Source organism: Triturus cristatus, chromosome 5_2 (genome assembly GCF_964204655.1).
Source record: "Triturus cristatus chromosome 5_2, aTriCri1.1, whole genome shotgun sequence".
Classification (NCBI taxonomy): Eukaryota; Metazoa; Chordata; class Amphibia; order Caudata; family Salamandridae; genus Triturus; species Triturus cristatus.
Genome location: NC_140588.1, coordinates 733,315,651 through 733,336,145, shown reverse-complemented (window position 1 = coordinate 733,336,145; position 20,495 = coordinate 733,315,651). Strand labels below are relative to the sequence as shown.

The 20,495-nt window shown below is 43.2% G+C and overlaps 1 protein-coding gene across 1 annotated transcript in view; it reads right to left on the bottom strand.

Moving 5' to 3' along the window:
- The window catches only part of CHMP1B (charged multivesicular body protein 1B), a 130,016-nt gene that overhangs the window by 83,298 nt on the left and 26,223 nt on the right, over window positions 1-20,495 (bottom strand). Inside the window, exon 2 of the mRNA XM_085607840.1 lies at window positions 6,659-6,756. Coding sequence (XP_085463966.1) covers window positions 6,659-6,756 — 98 coding nt within the window. The remainder of the gene's footprint in view (window positions 1-6,658; window positions 6,757-20,495) is intronic.

The window sequence follows — 20,495 nt, the reverse complement described above, 5'->3', positions numbered from 1 at the left end:
AAAGTGAAAACGAAAACCCACGAAAACAAGCATTTGCAATGCAATAGGTCTCGCATTTACACAAGTTTAAGCTATTGGCATTGTAAATGACAATGCCTTTTATTTATGTTTTAAAAACCAAAACATAAATAAAAGGCATTGTCATTTACAATGTCAATAGCTCAAACTTGCGTAAATGCGAGACCTATTGCATTGCAAATGCTTGTTTTTGTGTGTGGAAGAAATACTAAATAGAGGTCTAGCTTGTTAGATATGGTTTTAATGGTCACTGAAAGGGAGGGGTTGTGCAATGTGAAAAAAGACGTTATGAACTGCCACAGTGGTGAGGCTTATCACGTTCTGCAGGCTATTTCACTTAAAGAGTAATAAATGGTTGGTGATTTCCCAGATTTCCTTTAATTGAAATAATTGGAGATTCTGTAAAGGGCAAACAGTGGTATGGAAGTATGTGCTCTATAGCCTGTGAACCAAGGGCTCGTGGCAACCAGCCAGATTTGACAAGCCATCTGGGCATAAAGTAGAGCTACCAGCTAGATGTGACAAGCCAGCTGGGCATAACGAGTACTCTGGGAGAACCTGAACATTTTAAAAGGCGCAAAAATGTAAGTACAACATTTTCAGAGATCTGGTGAAAAGGTTGTGTTTGTTCTGGAACAGAGACAATCTCCTTGTCCTTGTTGTCCCAAATCAGGTGTTAGGGCTACAAAATATACCAATGTACAATTTTTCCCTGTTTACGCTTTCATGAACAGCTACGCTACTCCTAAATTTTTATCTTCTGTAATGGCACCATGCAATATTATGCTGTACACTAGACTAGGAATTTTAAAATAAATATTTTAAAATGGGCCCTTTCTAGTGATCCTTGAGTGATTTATTCATTAACAAAAGATAGTTTGGTGTTCTGCTGTTGTCCTTGAACGGATCTTATATGACAGATCATAAGCAGGAAACATTTCCTACACAAGATTCCCGAGTAGGTTGTGTCTGCGTCACAATCCAAATGGCTTTCTTCCTCATGTTGGGGCATTGAAATAAGCTCCTGAACCAGGAAGTTAGAAACCTCCCCAACCCGCCTCCCATCTTCCACCCCCCAGAATGTGTCACAATACAGTGCTGTCAACTGGAGACACTAGAATTGGAACTCTGGGGCACAATGTTAAAAACAAATTATTTGCACTTAATCTGACTTGAATTTTGGAGTTTTCTAAAGTCTTTTAAAAATGTTATCTGTTGGACTTCATCTTTTATAATGATTCTTGTCCCAGCTGGTTGCACTGAGGAGATTGTTTCCAATTAATGGCCATTAGGAGTAAGCCACTTTTTCTAGGTGCCATTTTGGGTTGGTTGGCAATCTAGTGGTTTCAAGGGAGGCAGGATTGGAGAAGACGGGCATACAAAGAGACTCATGACAAAAGTGCATCAAAGGCAAGCTGGTCTGCACCGTCAGCATCTGTTCTGCATCCAGCGCCAGCCACCCTACCGGTCTGGGATCAGAAACTCCTCCTCGTTTGCTGACTTTCTCCCCCTGTATGGATAACCCTGATATTGCAGTAGCTCTCCCGCCAGGCTACTCCATTCTCCTATGGGATAGAAAGGAGGCTAAAGGACGGGCCTGGCCTGGCTATTATTTTCCATGAATCAAACCTTTGAAGTCGCCAATATCAAAGGAGCAGAGAACCTTGTTTTTTTTTTTTAAGTTAGGTCAGTCTTGCTCTTCTGCTGGAGTTCTGGTCTATCGTTCTCTAGCACCGTGTACAAATTTCCTGAACTCTTTAGGAGGCGCCACTGTTCCCCATGTGCCACACAGCTCTAACCTCACAGTACCAGGGGATTTAAACTGTCACACTGAAGATAACCATGGCTTAGATGGTAAGAATCTTATTGATAACTTAAGAGTTTTTTTAAGCTTTCTCAAAGTGTGGGGGGGCCCTACTAATGTGGCAGGCCAAACACTTGATTTCATTTTTACAAATCACCCCACGTTGCTCTTGGGCGCAACTGAAGCACAAGCGTGGTGGGATCACTCACTCACTCCTTTTAACATATCAGGTGATCCCTGCAGATCAGTTAATAGTCCTACAGACTCAAGGAACATTTGCACCTCTACGTGGGTCAAAATAACATGTTCTAACCTTGGAAGCAGAGAAGCAGTTTGATATTTCTTCTTACTGGAGAAGTATCAAAGGATCTAGCATTATTTAATTGCTGGATTGAGCTAGCTCCAATGGACAATCCTAGCCATAAACACTCAACCACCTCTGCAGTAAGGTTCACTGCTTCTCTAGGCCAAAGAGAAACTACTTTGCAAAGAGTTTGAAAGAAAGTGGAGGGTTCATTACAGATCTGATAAAATAACTAGATATAAATCAGCTCTAAAAAGGTACCATACATTGATAAAGGATGGTATAAAGCCCTTTTTTACTTCACAAACTGAATCAGCAAATGAAAGAGGAACTTTCAGATCATTAAGGATTTCTTCAACCCAATGCCTATATTAGAGGTGTTTTACCATCTCAAATGTTATGTGATAATCTTTTCAACTTTTTTAAAACTTTAGCCAGACTATGTTAATAGCCAGGTCTCCAAAGAATTAAAAGGGTTCCTCTCTGTGGTGGAGCAAGGCAGGGTTGTTGACGCTCTCCCGCTGTGTGCACTTAATCTTTGAATGGAACATAACAGACAATGAAATCCAAGGGATTACATTTTGGGAAATGTATATATGTTGATCATTTTAGCAGAAATTATCCTGCTGCTGGACTTCCTAACCAATTTGCTCATTGCTCTGATGGAGTTCGAAATATTATCAGGCTTTAAGGTTAATAAGAGTAAATTTCCCGTTTTTGACCTATGGGGTTCGATGGTGGAGGATCTGACATATAATAAAGATTTTTTTTTATGAATGATTTATAACAACAAGGTTGATTTCAGATCTGAAGAAGGGCAATTTTCTGCCCTAAATCACAATTTGTTGATGTGGATGTCGAACCTACTGTTTCTACCCTGCCTGGTCATGACAGAGGACATCAAGATGACTGAGTACTACATATGTTTCAGGCTAGTTTTGTAGCTGTTGCAGGTTATGGTCAATGGCATTTATCTGGAAAATGAAACATCTTCAGCTATCCGTTACACTTCATCAGAGGTCAAAGGCCATAGTAAGCCTGCTTCATCCCAACTTCAAGACTTATTATCGCGCAGCAGAGTGTTTGCAGAATGGTTTAAGGCGGAGGCTGACCTTCTCAGGCCTCAAACGGGTCAAGAGGGGAAGTAAATATTGTGAGACATTTCTTGGCTACCTTCTTTTGAAGCGACTTCCAGTTCATGTGCGAGTACCCCACAACATACTCAGGAATAGTGACTAGAAGAAAGCTGGCCTCATTCATTTCTCTGCAAGCACTCTTCTAGGGGATATTTACACTCGCTAGACTTCAGGGACCAATTCACAAGTAGAAAATGGGAGGGAGCGGGGCGAATATCTGAAATTTGGCGCAGTGAAATCCAGTCAAATAACAGGATGAGATACAGACAGCCTCGTAACAAGGCATGGGGCACAGTACTCCAGATTTAAACCATTCTGATTACCAAAACACCCATACACTAATGGGTTCAAATGCACAGCAGGGAGACCTCATTGGGAAGAGAGTTTGATTATCTGTGCGAGGATATCACTAAAGGCACTAAGAATGTGAGACATGGGGAGCTTCACTACAAAGTTAAATATCATTGGTAACTCCTGTTAAACTGCATCATACGTTTCCTCTGTGGGCTAAATGAGCATGATCTGTTGAATGACTGGTGATGCCATAATATATAGTTGCTATACCCTAAGCTACCCATATTTTCTAGGGAGATCTGCAGGCCATTAAAAATATACCTAGCTACTCTATTCCTGCCACCAATGGATGAAGGATATTGGGGATGCACCATAGTATCCAGGATAACAAACAATGGCAGTCGCTTGATCAGGAGGTGACTTTCTGCTACAAAACATTCAATTGTCTCTTAATGGAAAAAAACAGAATTACCGACATTGGATCCTAAAGAATTTTCTTGCAATTGAATGGCTTGCTTTTAATTTGCAGGGAAAGTAGGTAAATGCATACCATTTTGAAGCTGCTATTATTACAAGATGCAAAGTGTTTTGGGCAATTGCGTGCTCAGGGATGTTGAAAAGGTTGGATCTGTTTTCATGAAGGCTGTTGATCAATGGGTGGAGGGAAATACTGAATAAATTAATGCCATCCTCAATGTTCTGGAGAGCTAGAGGAAGGGGTGTCCCTAGAGTAGTGTAGATATTGCTTTTATCACGTAGGAATGTGTGCGTTACATATTCAACTAGAAAGCAAGAGGTTTCATTTTGTTTTGTAGGTGGAGGCATTTTGAGGGTAACGTTTTGAATGTTGCACATTAAGAAGCTGTACATTGCCACAGTAAACTAACTTTAGCTGAGACACAATATTTTGCTTTTCTCTTTCTAAAATCTAACATTCTTTAATGCAACATCCGTTATACAGACTATGCTAACATGAAGCATAAAGCATTTTTATGTGCCTTTTGTGTGGCAGGTGAAATGAACAAGAAAACGAATGAGAGACAGGAACAGGTAGGTGTACTTGGCCATACATGATAAAGAAGGAAGCACAGATCAATCAAGGCTGCCCATCCGTTATCTCAATCAGCCCTCACCACTTTCACTCTACTGTACTTCTTTTCTAATTCTCCCATGGATCTCACCCCTTTCTTAATTAGCCAATTCATCATGCAGGACACCCGACCCCTTCTGTCCCCAAACCATTTCAGAATGTCTTCCTCCAAAGTAATTCTCTAACCAACTTCACTTTTCAATTAATCCCTCTTAACTGGCATCTAGCTACAATGTTTCACATCAGTTGTGGCACTTGCACTGGTGCCCATTGACCCAGTCTATCACCGAGTGTAACTTACTTCTTTTCTACCCTATGACAACAGAATGCCTAGTTTTCAAGTGAACTGGCACACCTCTCTTTTAACCCTTACCAATCTGGCTTATGTGTCATTCTTTCAATCGAATTAGCACTCTATTGTCACCAATGGTATTTCCTTTACTTAGCAAAATTCAACAATCCTCTTCTTCTTGACTTGCAGATCACCTAACATTAATCTCTTCCTTTCGAACTATCGGCATCAACACCCTTGCTCTTCCATGGTTTTTCACCATATATAACTTACCTCTTTCTCAGTAAAGTGGGCCTCCATTGCCTCACCAACATCAACCACTTTACCTGCTGGAGTACCTACAGGATCAGTTCTAGGTCCTCTCTACACACTTAGGAACATCATTTGCTCGCTGATTTTTCCTACTATCCTCTAAACCAATCAAATGCAGATATTCTTTTGTTTTACAACATTCTCTCCCTTCATCTAACAACAAATCTCTGTCTCACTGCAATTTGACATTGTTTGGCCCACTGGTCCTTCTAGCTGAACTCCTTTACAGAAGAAGTTCTCTACTTTCACTCAACAGCTACCTTTCACCTCACCTACCTCTATCCACGGCTGAAATCTAGGTGCACTTTTTCACTCTTCGAACCAAGAAAAAAAAACGTATTCTAGAATATCACGACAGAAAGGTACCAATCAATCAAGAGTCTTGAATTGCACGACTACTCACCCATTAGGGTTTCAAGGTGCCAAGTTATGCCCAACAATCACCAAATAATGAGCAATCAAAAAATATGCCCTTGCCTACCATTGCACACCACTAAGGTGCTAATTAATGTTCTAGTAGTTAGTAATTTATATTATTGCAACAAAATTGTTTTAAGAACTCCATCAAAATTCCTTCTACCCATTGGGCAAGTTACTTAACTTTACTACCAAGCACTTATTAAAACATGCCCAGACAAACTCCCACCACTCACTTTCCCCATAATGTTGGGTGACTCACATCTAAAACCATGAACCTCCACAAGCTGTTGAGAATAGTTATCAAAGTTGCAAATGGCATTTTCCCACATTAGTTTGCCAACATTAGGATCTGGTGAACACCTATCAGGAATTTACAATCTGTGAACCAGTACTCGCTGGTCACACCCAAACACTTTGAGCTACATACTATTTCTCTTCTCTCATACTTCTAGGTTACCATCACTAGAATGCACTACTTCCTGATATCCAATCCTTTGGCACATCCACATAATCAAAAACCAGCTTGAAGAGCCATCTCAGAATACCTCAAGACTCAATCCTTTTCCAAACTGTAAGATCTATTGTGAAACTATATCTTGTAACATGTATATATGTTGAATTTATTGATTTGATCACTTCACAAATCAGTATCTTTCACAATGCCTCAATCATTTACTCTGGTGTGTGTTCTCTGCGCCTAAGTGCCAAACATGCAACACAACACACCGACTATGTCCTCTGCCAAGCATTTTTCCTCAAAACGTCAGGCAGCTTGTGTCAAATTAAGAAGAAATAAAAAATAATGCAAGTGCAGATAAGAATAACGCATATCAAGAATAGAGGAAAACTAGATTGACCAAGAAGGAAAGAGGTAATATCCATGAGTAATATTACTGCACTTTTAAAAACTGGGTTATTGGAAAAGCGTCATCAGTGAACATTTCCAAAAAGAATTCACATTTCATTCACAGCCCATTTGTAAACTTACCTTCTTTATTTTTGCTTTTTCAATCTTTTCTTCTTTGTCGCATTTTTTTGCATTCCTGCTCAGCTCTTTTGCAGCAAACTTCAAGTTAAACAATTGCTCTGCATTGTGTGTTAAGGATTTATAACACAAATAGCATTTAGAAACAAAGCAAGAAGTACAGAAAAAACAATTCCATAATCAATCCTTTTTTTTCTCCAAACCTCACATTGAAATCCAGAAGGCCTGTGGGTTCAACTTTCTATGTCTACCTGGAACAAATTCTGATATCATATGCTTTTGATTCTCCTTACAACTATCCACAGCAAAAACAAAATGCTTAGGAACAAAGTTCCTAATCAAAAATAGAGTTAAATTAGCATCTCAAATCACATGGTTTTAGACATCAATAGAATTCCCTAAACAATGTATAAGTACCCACATTTATGAAAGAACTGCCACGTACTCTGCTGCTGGCACAGTCAAAGGTCTGTGTGAGAGAATTACTATCCCAACAGTGTTCTTTATTAAATACTTTCATTGCGGTTTCGAGGACTGGGGTTCCCAAAGAATGGCACTTTACTACAGCTGGTCACTAGATGTTTTCTTGAGCTTTTGTTGGCACTGACACACAGAAAATCAGTGCAAGATATTGTAAACTAGATGCTGGTAGCCCAGTGCACACAGACATAATTCCCCCTATCTTCTTGTAATAGCTCCTTCTGGCCCAGCAGGGGCGTAACACAGGGCCCCGCAGCCCCCGCGGTGAGGGGGGGCCTCAAGCTCCAGGGGTGCCCTCAGTACAGCATTTTGGCAGGAGACCTCCTGATAGAGTCCGGAGGGGAGCCCTCCACGTACCTTGCAGGGGGCCCCCTCAAGTTTCGTTACGCCACTGTGACGCAGGGCTCCAATGTCCAGCCCATTGGGTCATAAAGTACCTGGGGCGAGATCCTACAGGCCTTAGTGCTTTCTCTCAGCATGCCTTCCAAAAGAGCAGGCAGGGAGGTAAAGTTGACATTCCTGTGCAGGGCAGTTTGGTCAGGTACAGTGTAGCCAGAACCGTACTCTGATCAATTGCGGATGAAAAGGCAGTGGGTGGCTTTGGGAAGGGCCTCCTGAGCACTGGTCTCAGCATGCATGGCCACTCTGGTCTTCCATCGGCTATTGTGGGCCTGGGCACTCTGGTCTCCAGTTCAGCCCGGTCATATTGTGATTAGCTGGGAAACAAATGAGTGGAGTACAAGCTGATGCGACTATCTGCAGTTCTCCCGAAGTGTTCCATAATGCCCAATATGTAGGGTCTTACTAGTACAAAAAGGCTACTTTACTAGGCCCATAGGGGCTTTCACAACCTGGCTAACAAGGGCTGAGTTTCAGAAAGATGGACATCACTTCTGGCATCCAGAGTAGGCAGCAGCCAATTGTAAGAAAGTGGGTTTCTGTTGCAGTAACCCCCCCCCCCTTTTTTTTGCCTGATAACTGATGCACTTTTCCTTGTTGTGCTCTGGGCTCCTGCCAATCAGGTGCCCAGGGCCTGTGTTCCTTCCCTAAAAGCTGCCAAACAGCCAAAACCCAATTGGCATCTCTGGTCACCTGTCAGACCCTGGTAAATGGTACCCTAGGTGCCCAGGGCCTTGTGACCAGAGAAGGCCCCTAAGGGCAGCAGCACTTATTGTGCCACCCTTAGGGGCCCTCTACTCTGACACACAAACACTGCCTTTGCAGGCTGAGTGTCTGGGTGCAGAACAAAACAAAGAGTCGACATGGCACACATCAGTGTGTGCCATGCCCCCAACACACTGCCCTGACATACCTCAGTCACCCCTCTAGCTGGGTGCCCTATGCCAGAGGTGTGGGCACAGGTGCATGAGCCCTGTGCCCCTACAGTACCCAGGTCCATTCCTGGGAACTGTAAGTGCAGTGCTGCCATTAAGAGTATATGGTGATGGGAGGTCGTCAACACAAACTCCACAGCACCATGATGGCTACACTGAAGACTGAGAAGTTTGGTAGCAAACTTCTCGGCACAGTAAACCCACACTGATGCCAGTGTGGGATTTACTATAAGATGCACGACAGAGGCCATCTTAGAGATGCCCCCTGAACCTAACCTATAATCCACGTCTTGTCTGAGGGGCTGCCTAGGCTGCCACACAGCAGACAGGTTGCTGGACCCCTGGGTAGAGAGCCATCTGCTCTCCTGGCACTGCAACAATGCACATCCTGGGTGAGGTGCAAAGTCTCCTCCCCCAGGATTGGCAGGAGAAGCTTCAAAGGCATTCCGCCTTTGTGAGCTGGAATTCTCCAGGCCACTTGCTGTACCCAGCAGCTGGCCCCTACCGGTTCTCAACCCCCTCTCTGGCGGGAAGACTGGCCAGAAACCCCAAGGAAGGACAGGGGGTGTGCCAGCCTCTGCCAACCCCACCCCTCAGGTGGGGGAGGCGAGGTGAAGCACGTCCCCGGGCTCTCGCCATCTTGAAGATGGGGAGCCCTGCCCAATCAGGACTAGGCCACTGCCCTGCACCCACAGGAGAGTGGCAGGATAGGGGGTGTACCCACCCCAGGGCAGGGACCCAGTGGTCCCTGCCCTTTACCTACCTGTAACGCCCCTAAATTTAGTATTTAGGAGCACCCTGAACCTTCCTTCCTCAGATCCCGATTCGAAAACAAGCAAGAAGATCAAGAAACCAGAAGATCCGCCGCGCAGCTGCTAACAAAAGGACGACATCAAGTGACTTGGCCCCAGCCCTACTGGCCTGTTGATCCTTGAACCTGCTCCTGTGGAACTCCGGCGACTTCAGTGGTCAGCAACCTCAAAAACCCCGGAGGACCTCACCACCTTGAGACTCTACCAAGTCTGGAACTCCCATGAGCAGTGGCTCTGCTCAAAGCAAGTTTCTAACCCCTAGCATCAGCCCGGAACCGCGAACCCTGCACACACCAAGCCTAGCCTGTGCCGGAGTGAACAAAGACCCCGAGGACGTCCCCCCGGCGACTGTGAATCCAGCACCCAAGGACTCACCTCGACGCCTGCAGCCTCAGAACCAGGTACCCCCCCAACCGCGATCAACAGAGGGTAAGGTTTCCAGACATCAAAAGGCACCCTTGCACCCGACGCCCTGCGGCCCCCTGTGCCCATCTCCTGGGTACCTACCTATCCTCCAACTACCCAACTTACCTCTCGAAGTGGTGGTGGCATCTGAAGAATCTTCGACCCCGAGCTTGCAGCCTTTGTTCAACATGGAGCGTTCCCATTGAAATCCATTGAGCGCCCGAAGGCTCAAAAGCACCCTGCACCCAGCCGCCCGAGTGGCCCTGGCAGGGTAACTTCTGCTCCTACCTACTTCCCCATTTGCCCTGAGCAAGTGACCAGGAGCCCAGCTCCCACAGCCACGCGGCCTGCTAGTCAGCAGCCACCAACTAAGGCCCCCCCCTGCCTCCCATAGGATAACATTGGGCCTAACTCACTCTGCACCCGGCTGCCCCTGTGCCGCTGAGAGTGTAACAACTGTACTTACCTGACCCCGGGAGACCCCTGAGTCTGTGCCCAGAACCTTAACTCTGCCAGTCGAGTACTTGCCCAAAAGCTGTTAACTCACTTTCTCCATAGGGTAACATTGACTGGTTTTCTCTGAAATTTCTTCTAAGTGTGGAGTTTCTAAACTTTAAAATATTCACCTAAAATCAACAGAGTAACGAAAACGGAAATACTCACCTGCTATTGGGAGAGATACTAGTGCTGGATCTTGGTGCCCAGCACTGACCCTGAAAAATACTCACAACCGTACTTACCTCTAACTCAATTTTCTCCCATAGGAAATCATTGACTGTTTTTCTGTGACATTACTTCTAAGTGTCGATTTTTGCAAACTGCAAATATTCTTTAAAAATCGTACCAGCTGTGAAAACGTAATTACTTACCTGTTTTAGATAGATGTTCCAGTACCGAGCCTAGGAGCCCAGCACTGGATTACAAAAGTAACGAGAACATACTTTACCTGTAACTTGAATTTTCTTCCATAGGGAACCATTGACTGTTTTTCTATGAAATTTCTTCTGTTGATTTTGCAAACTTATTAATATTCCTGAAAAACCGCCTGTATAAAAAACGCAGTTTCTCAACTGCTTACAGGTGGTACACTAGTGCTGGATCTAGGATCCAAAACTGACCTAGAAAAAGTAACCATAACCCCACTTACCTGCCAAGTGAATTTCCTCCATAGGATAACATTGGTATTTGATCAGAAAAAGTTTCTAAGTGTCAAGTTTTAAAATAGCAAAATATTGCTTAAAAATCACGACAGTAACTAAAACGAATTTACTCACTTGTTTCCAAGAACTGTCCCAGGGCTAAATCTAGGATACAGTCCTGGAGTTAGAAAAGTAATCTTGAAAGTAATCAATTGCATATAACTTAAAATTCCCATTGAGCTCAATGTATTATTGTGTTTGAAATTGTGTTGCCTATTGCAACAAACTGTAACTATTATCTGCAAAAGTTAATTGCCTATTGCAAAGTATTTAACTAAAGCATCTCATTCTGAGAAAGTATATTTTGATACCTATTGTTGGTTCTAAAATAAAACAACTATATATTTTTTATACAAACCATTTGCATAGAGTTCAGTTCTTGAGTGTGTGAGACCATTTGCTGACTGAGTGTGTACAACAAATGCTTTACACTGTCCTCTGATACTGTCTTACTGCTCGACCAAGCTACCACTTTAGAGAGTAAGGTTATATCTAACTTTAGCCTCTGCCAAACCTCTGGGGATTGTGGACTCTGTGCACACTGTACCTATTTGGGAACAGTATATACAGAGCCACTTTCTCACACCAATCAGTTACAGAATAAGATCTTCCCGTCCAAGGGTAGAGCGGTGTCAGACCAGGGAGAAGTCTGGGGCTCCTCCGAGCCAACTGGATCCAAAATCAAAATAGTGAGAGGAGGTAGAAGTCATGGCTTTCACCATGTAGGCCTGGCCCAGCAATCTAGGGCTCCAGCCATGCAGCAGAGCTACCTAGCTAGGATGGCGTCAGGCCGGGGAGGAGTTTGGGGCTCCTCCAGGCTGAACAGTTCCAGTAAAACCCAATGAGAGGTGGGTGAACCCACGGGTGTCATCTGGGAGGTCCTGTCCCAGTCCCAGGGTTTCGGCTACTATGCAGAGCTACCTAGCCTGCCTGGGTCAGGGTTGCATCCGACTGAGGAGGAGTCTGGGGCCACTCTGTGCTGAAATGTTACAGTAATCATCAGTGAGAGGCGGGTAAAGCCATGGCTTCTTGGAGGTCAAGTCTACCACAGAGCAGGCATGCAGGGCCATCTTCCCTACCCTGTGAAGAAGCAGATGACAGCCACTGGACCGCTCTCTAAAAATTTGATTTAGTCATAAATTGGGTGATATGAGACACTCAAAAATGCTGTGAAAGCTACAACAAAACGTTTAATGAGATACTACTGTTTGAGGGTACGAAAGAAAAAATTAAATGCTCGATTGACCGCAGGCTCTCATGTATGCAGGGGTTTCATTGCTATGAGTTTTTACCATCTGTAAGCAGATGTATGATGCAATGTCACTGAACTAAAAAAAAAAAGAAGAAAAAGAAAATACTGTTTGTAAAACTCGATCAATTGAGATTGTGAAGCATACAGTATGAACCATGCACTATTAATCTTTTATACTAAAGTAAGGTCTGGATACAACATCACATATCATACAAAAACATAACAAGGTTGCATAATGCTACTTTTACTACGAGCTTTGACTAAGACAATGTGTCATCCAATATAGAGAAGCAAGCACAAACCTGAAAAGGTTATTTGAAACATTAACTGCACAAAGCGTCACCATCAACTTCAGGCTGCTATATGATAGCAGTAGATTCTGTTTCAATTTCAAAAGCTTTTACCTACAAATAAGAGCAAAACATTTCTAATTATGGACCACCTTAAACCAGAATGGAGCAATGAGATGGTCATGAGAACTGTGGCACTGAATTATATTGTTCACATGTGAAAGAGGAGTTCTATTCAGAGCAATCTCTTTCTAAAGCTGGCAGTACAGTCTAAATAGAACTTCTGAATGCGCTCTAGTTTCACTCCTCCTCAAAAAAGATTTTTTCTTTTAATGACAAACTTATGTATTTTAAAAAATGAGATGCATCAATTAGAAATTTGCCACATGAACCGAGATAAGAATTCAACATTATACTCATAAATAATGAGACCGACCAGTCTTCAGAATAAAATAGTTTCAGCCAGTCCTGAAAGTGTAGTTATTCCGATATGTGCCCGATGATAAAATAAAAGCAAGTATGTGGATATTGTTACAAAGTAATGGGCATGAGAATTACAGCTAAACGTCTGTTTAGAATCATGAAACACTGGAGTGCCTGATGTTATTCCAGCCTATCAAAAATCACTGCATCATTATTGTTTCTATTACATATTTTCATAGAAGAAATTAATTTTCCTCCCTGTACATGACTGAATTACATTTCCTTTCTTGACTAGCACAATTCTCCTTTGTGACATTTCTGAAGCATTTCGAAAACCTATGGGCGTAATTCACAAACACAATGGGCCCGATTCACAGAACTAACTTAAGACAAAATCCTAAACTTACTACCATTTTGGTATTCACAGAAGGCACTTACTCATTTTGGTATTCACAGAAGGCACTTACTCATTTCGGTATTCACAGAAGTTAGGAGTCCTAACTTTAGGACTCCTAAATGCCTTCTGTGAATACCGAAAGTCTTAAAATTAGGATTTTTCTCAGTTTAGTAGTAGTATAGTTAGGACTCCTAACTTTAGGACTCCTAAATGCCTTCTGTGAATACCGAAAGTCTTAAAACTAGGATTTTTCTCAATTTAGTAGTACTAAGTCTAAACTTAGGACTACTAAATTGAGAAAAATCCTAATTTTAATACTTTCGGTATTCACAGAAGGCATTTAGGAGTCCTAAAGTTAGGAGTCCTAACTATACTACTACTAAACTGAGAAAAATCCTAATTTTAAGGCTTTCGGTATTCACAGAAGGCATTTAGGAGTCCTAAAGTTAGAACTCCTAACTTCTGTGAATACCGAAATGAGTAAGTGCCTTCTGTGAATATCAAAATGAGTAAGTGCCTTCTGTGAATACCAAAATGGTAGTAAGTTTAGGATTTTGTCTTAAGTTAGTTCTGTGAATCGGGCCCAATGTGTAACTTATGGATTTTCCGAACACTTGCAAGATACAAAAAACGCCTGCCCATTGTGCAAGGCCCAATTCAAAATAAGAAATTATGGGTGGACATATACACATAGCTCGTGCAGACAGCACTATGATGGCATACACTTCTCTACAAGCTGGGGAAGGTAGGGCTTTGGAAGCACATACATTTAGAAAGGGTTGCACACCAAAACGAGCACAAGCAGCACCTATATTCCCCCGTCTAGGAACTTGTAGTTCCTTTTCTAACTTGCCAGCTTTTTCGTTCTGGCAAGCCTAGAAATTATTTTAATATATAAATGTTTATTTATTTACCAGTTCTCTACAAATGGTGTTTTGGATGAGTTTAACCGTAAATCGTGCCAACAACTCCTCCATACAAAGAAAGCTACTGCACACACTTAGGTTTGGAGATTTCATGACAGTTCAACATCTTGAGAAGAAAGGAAGCAATAGACTAACTCTGGAAATGGAAGCCATAGATTCAACATCGGAATCAGACTCAAATGATGGGGAGGGAACATCAAAACAGAACAAGCATTGGCATAGCCAATAGTTCTCACCTTTGGGACCTCATGAGTGTTTAGCCATACAGCACATTATCTTGGTTACTATTGTTGCTTCACGTGCCACTGGGGAACAGCCCCACTCACAAGGTCGGGCTTTCGTGCTTTTTAATGAATACTGGAAATGCAATTCATGCTTCGATGGTGCAACTCTGCAATCTAACGGAATTTAACAGATGAATTAAAATGATGTTATTCCAATAATGCCTTCAATAACTGGGCAGGTGTACCGGGTGGAGATCAGACCATCAAAGTCTGTACGGCCCAGCTGCTCTTTGTAACAGCTAGATGTATTATGGCACTCACATGATTATTAACAACTTGGACGATTCTATATCCACTTTATATCCAGTTCTAAGAAATGGGAGAGTTCCAGCACTTCTCAGTTGCACACAGATACTCTTGGGCAACGAGTACCTACACTTCTTTAATTCCATTTCAACCAATGCTTACCAACCAATTTTGCATATTTTCGTGTTTTGTTTGTGTTGTTTAGTTAGGCATAATTTTCACTCAAAATTTGAGTGTGGGGGCACATAAACATCGTACACCACTAGAATGTAAGGAGCTGCTTGCAGCACTTCTTTGCATTGCACAGAACTGTTTTTATAATTTCACATAATTTGGCAAATGCAAAATCTGCATACCCATAACAATGATACATGCTCAGGCTGATAAATTAAACACCTTTAAATACAGGCAGGCAGCAGCACCCATCATTTACAGCAGAGGTCTTAAATCTGTGGGGCGTGCCGCCTGGGGGGGCGTGGCTGGGTGCCCAGGGGGGCACAAATGCCTCCGAAAGTACATGTAAATGAAAAGCAGGAGAGACCAATGCAGCAACACGGGAGAGCTGGGCAGTCTGAAACTTGAAAGCTATCGCAGATTCTGCAACGATCAGTGTTTGGGAATTATGGCATAGTCCAATGAACAAAACGTGCACGCAAATGTTAGCAAAGCAATTTGGGTATTGAGATCTTTATGTGCGGAAGTGACTGGCTACAAATTAACTATACTGTCGCTGAAGAAGTTGGCAGCTCTCTGCTAAACAGGCATTCACAGATGCAAGATGTTTTAACCCAAATATAAGGGGACGTGTGAGGAAACCACAAAGTGAACAAATCATGTAATATCTGGTATGTTAAAAGCAGGTTCAGGAAATACATCGATCAAATATAGCACCTTTGCTATCCTTATTAATACAATATTTTAGATGGTGTAATTTGATTGATGAAGTTACCCAGAATCCGTAAAAAACGATTTGTCCCGTAATGCAGTTCGTTCTGTTTGGCTGATGCTAGGCATGTTTCACCTCAAGATGGTGGGGCACTTTTTATAGGAACCCCTCCTGTTTCTTGCTCTTCTACAGTTAGCATAGGCAGAATAGCTGACTGTGGGGGGGTAAGCAGTTACCGAACTACAACAGATCTTCGCCACAGCAGCGAGGACTAAGAATGAGGAATTACCACTGTGACCAGAGAAGCAACTAACAGCACTGGCTAGAGGACTAAGAATGAGTAATTACCACTGGGACCAGAGAAGCGCCATGCCTTGCAGAGGAGCGCATGCGCGCTGCTAGTCTTGACTTTAAAAAAAACCCACAGTAGTAAAATAAAGGGGCAGAATGCCTGGCGGTGGAAGAATGACGCACAAGGTGGAATCCAGACGCATTCTTGATATCTGGCAATGATAACATTTGTGGGAGCAGTCTGCTGGCTTTGAAAAAAGTTTTGGGCAACAGCATGTATTATTCTATAAAGTGACAGCTGCGTGCAAAGGGGCAAACACTTTCACACACAAAACAGAAAAGCACAAACATGCAAACGTAGAATGATACACATTCAAGAAAACACACAAACATCAGATTAACGCACACAACTCAAAAAGTCCATAAACTCACACAAACACATAAAAAAACATGGACTGCAACGCGGACATACTGAAATTTACTATTAAGTCACAGACACACAAAATAAAGAGAATTCCGCAAGGAAACACAAAGAGGCTCTTCACACAAACAAAAGCATAAATACAATAGAAACAGACACGACTCACAACATGAACTTGTGGTTGTGTGTGTGTGTGGTTGTGTGTGTGTGTGTGGTTGTGTGTGTGGGTGTGGTTGTGTGTGTGGGTGTGGTTGTGTGTGTGGTTGTGGTTGTGGTTGTGTGTGGGTGTGGTTGTGTGTGGGTGTGGTTGTGTGTGTGGTTGTGCGCGTGTGGTTGTGCGCGTGTGGTTGCGCGCGTGTGGTTGCGCGCGTGTGGTTGCGCGTGCGGTTGCGCGTGCGGTTGCGCGTGCGGTTGCGCGTGCGGTTGTGTGTGTGTGTGGTTATGTGTGTGTGTGTTTGTGTGAGTGGTTGTGTGTGTGGTTGTGTGTGTGTGGTTGTGGTTGTGTGTGTGGGTGTGGTAGTGTGTGACAGTAATACTAAAAGCATATCAAAATAAAGGAACACAAACATCAAGTTTGTGGAATGAGAAAGCACATTGTAAGTTAAACGGGTGCAGCAAAGCATTAACACAACAACATGTTCTTTGATGTTTGATGTTCTTTGAACGAGAACATCAAAGGGGCGCCGCAAAAGTGATCGCCGGCAAAAGTGAAAGTGATCGTGGGCGCTTAATGAGCATGATGAGCTTTGCCATATGGTGCCTCTGCTCCTAAGCGCGCGCCCACGCACTGTAGCTCTAGGCTGGCCATGGTAACATTTTTTGAGCCCTCACTAAAAGTCCAGCCAGATCAGCACATGCGCTGGGTCAGGCGAGACCTAAAAACAACACTATAAACAGCGACGAGGCAGTCCCTTCGCTTCATTAAAAACATGTAGAGTTCGAATGTAAAACATGAGCAGTAAGGTGTGTATGCTTGTGTTGTAGGGTCAGAATTATTTTTAGTTTTTGTTTTGGCACAGCCGTTATAGCCCTGCTTAACTGAAAGAAACAGATGAGGCCTGGACTTGCGGAACAAACTGTACAACAGAACAAATGTGTGCTTGTACAGTGGCATGGGGCTTCCCTAGAGAGGTCTGTTGTTCTGATGAGTTATTCCATTTATCGAATACTACAGAGAAGCAACCCTTGTTTAATAAGCTGTCAGTTTCAGCACAGTGTAATGATGACAATAAGAAGGGTGTCAATTGGAATGATTGCTATCCCGGCGCTTCCTATCACAGTGCTACGGAGCCAATTCCATTTCCCTTTAAATAAATGCGAAAAGCGTATTTCTCCAGTGCCTTTCTTTATACTTCTTCTATAGAAGCACTTTAACCCTCAGCCTGCCGCCTGCAGTCTCGTGCCCACAGTAATGAACCCTCTCAGTGCATAGCCACCAAGGATTCAGAGTGCTTATGTATGACATTTCCGTAATGCCAGTGTAATTATGAGTGATATTCGGGGACTATGACTGACACTTTCCCGCAAGCAAAATCAATCAATGAAGATGAGGGAAACCTGTAAATATGAGAAATTAAACCCTCATTGTTGCCAAGTTTGCAGTGTACTTATGAGCGTCATTGAACTACCAAAGCCGGCAGCAATTATTTAAAAGGGTACTCCTTGACTGGACTTACCGACGGCTAAAATCATTATACCCCGAGCGTTCGGTTAACATCCCCCACCCCTGCCAACCGGTAGTAAGTGCAACTTCAACTATGTCGCGCAGCTCCTGAAAAGTAACTGTACACCATAGAATACTAGACTGAGACTGTGTGTGAACTTCAGCTGTAACACATAGGGCAGGCAGCTGATGACCATGCTACAACCTATCTTTCATAAATTATTATAAGCCAAACATTTTTATTAGCAGAGAGTAGTGATAAAATGTACACAATTCAGGGCACCGGCACACTTACTTTTTGAGGCGAGCAGAGTGGCATTTCAGTTACGGGCCGCCTTGTTGTCACAGCGACTCCCGCGCCAAACATCCTATGGCTACACAGTGGTGTTCTGAGCTCCACAGCAGCCGTGGTCCTTGGAATTGGGTCCAGGTCCGTCCGGCAGTCGCGGGGCTCAACACTGATTGTTAAAAGTTTGTTTACCGTGCAGTGATGAGAGCACAGCGAAATTGCCACAGCCAGCCTCTTAACCCTGCAAACATATTGTGCATTGCATATTGCCATCGCTGCTCCCTCACATCGCCTCAAGCTCATGGGAACCCTGCATGTCCGACACTCATTTTATTTATGCGTGCGCGCCTTGCAGAGGAAGAATCGCCCTCATGGATTCAACCACCAACGAGCGCTTGAATGAGGACCCACGTGTGTCGGACTTAATAAGGGAACAGAGATAGAAAGTGAAACTATTCAAATAAAAAGTACACAGCAGAACGGCTTGGCCATAACAAGACTTCCGGAGCAACCAAGGTTTTTTTTCTGGTGCACCCAAGGGACGTCACTTCTAGGATGCCTGTGCACTATTTTAAAACAAGCATTTGCAATGCAATAAAAATTGCATTTACGCTAGAGTTATTGCATTAAAAATGCGAGTGCGGGCATGAAAAAAGGCACAAACTGTGTTGGGGGGTGAAGGGTTGGCGAAAAATCACGGACTGCGTGAGGGGGAGGGTGGGGGGGACACAGGCAAAAAATAATGTTCAGTAAAGGGGCCAATAGCCTCGGATGTGTACAAATTACGCTATGGACGTTAGGAGGAGGGACTAACAAGGGAATAACCAATCAGAAGGCACCTTCTACGATGGAAGCCAAACAAAAAGATGGGTGGAGAGTGGGCGGCGCTTACAAGAAGCTTCCCCACTAAAGTATATACCATATGCCTCGCAAAGCGAGCAGCGCATGCGCTGCAACGCTGGCCGAGACCTAATGAAGATGGCCTGGAAGTGCGGCAAAGTTTATTTGCTGCATTTCCAGGCTGGTTTCCTTTACTCCAAAGCCCTTGAAGTGAGATCAGAGTGCCATGGGACCGGAGGTCAGTGAGTGTGCTGCTGTGGGCTTGGCTGGGCAGTGTCTGGAGTCTTATCTCCAGCACGCCCGATTTTTTCATAGGTCTTCAAAGACCATTTGCATATTAACATACCTTTGTAAACTGGTTACCGAGGGAGGCTTAGTTTTTTTATGGTTCCAGTACCCCTTGGGCACCCACTCTGCCTATTCCTTACATTTGTATTTTACATTTACTAGTGTGAGAATACATTTCACAAAAAGGAATATAACGTAGGGTTGCCAAAAGAAAAATGCTTAAAAAGCCTGCAAAGACCTCGTCTTGACACTAAATGGGGTTATAAATAAAAAAGTAGGTATTCATTTGTAATGTGACTTTTCTGTCTTTGTTCCCTTTAATTATCAATCATGAATCATTCAGGCAATCCTAGAACACAATTAAAAGTGCTTTCTATTTATATTTGCTGTTCGAAGTACACAGAGATAAGTGCTGAAAATACGGCTTTAGGTGACTTTATTTTTGTACCGTCTGCGACATCAACAGAATGAGCTGGCAACCCTAATCTTAAGACTGGAAGTTTGTTGCAGGATCAGCACATTATCTATTTCCTCCACCCACGATCCCCGATTAATGCCATAATAGCAATAGTTTTACTTATATCTGGAACCCTACGCCGCCGTCAATAACAAGCGGATTTACTTCAAGTGTCTGGGAATGCACCCTGCAGTCAGACAACTCTCCTTATTCTCACCTTTCACGCTCACCCTGCACTCACAGCGATCACAATGCACTCACACTGATCACCATGCACTCACACAATTTACCTGCTCACCCTTCACTCACAGCGATCAATCTGCACTCACAATGCACTTGCGCTGTTCACCCTGTACCTCACCCTGCAGTCACACGAGCACACTACTCACCCTGCACTTATGAGACACTTCGCTCATCTGTCCCCCTCACGGTTCAATCTGCAATCTCACTCAAACAAGCCCATCACTAGTCAGTCAGTCAGTAGTTCTTTATTCGGTGATTAAAAAACACCATAAAAGTCATATAAATACACACAATGTAATTCATCCTTAAAAACACAATTAAATCATCTTAAGAGCCCTGACTGAAATAACAGATCATCAAGGGGAAACACAATTAACTCACCCTCGGTCCATTAACTATAATTATATTGCATTA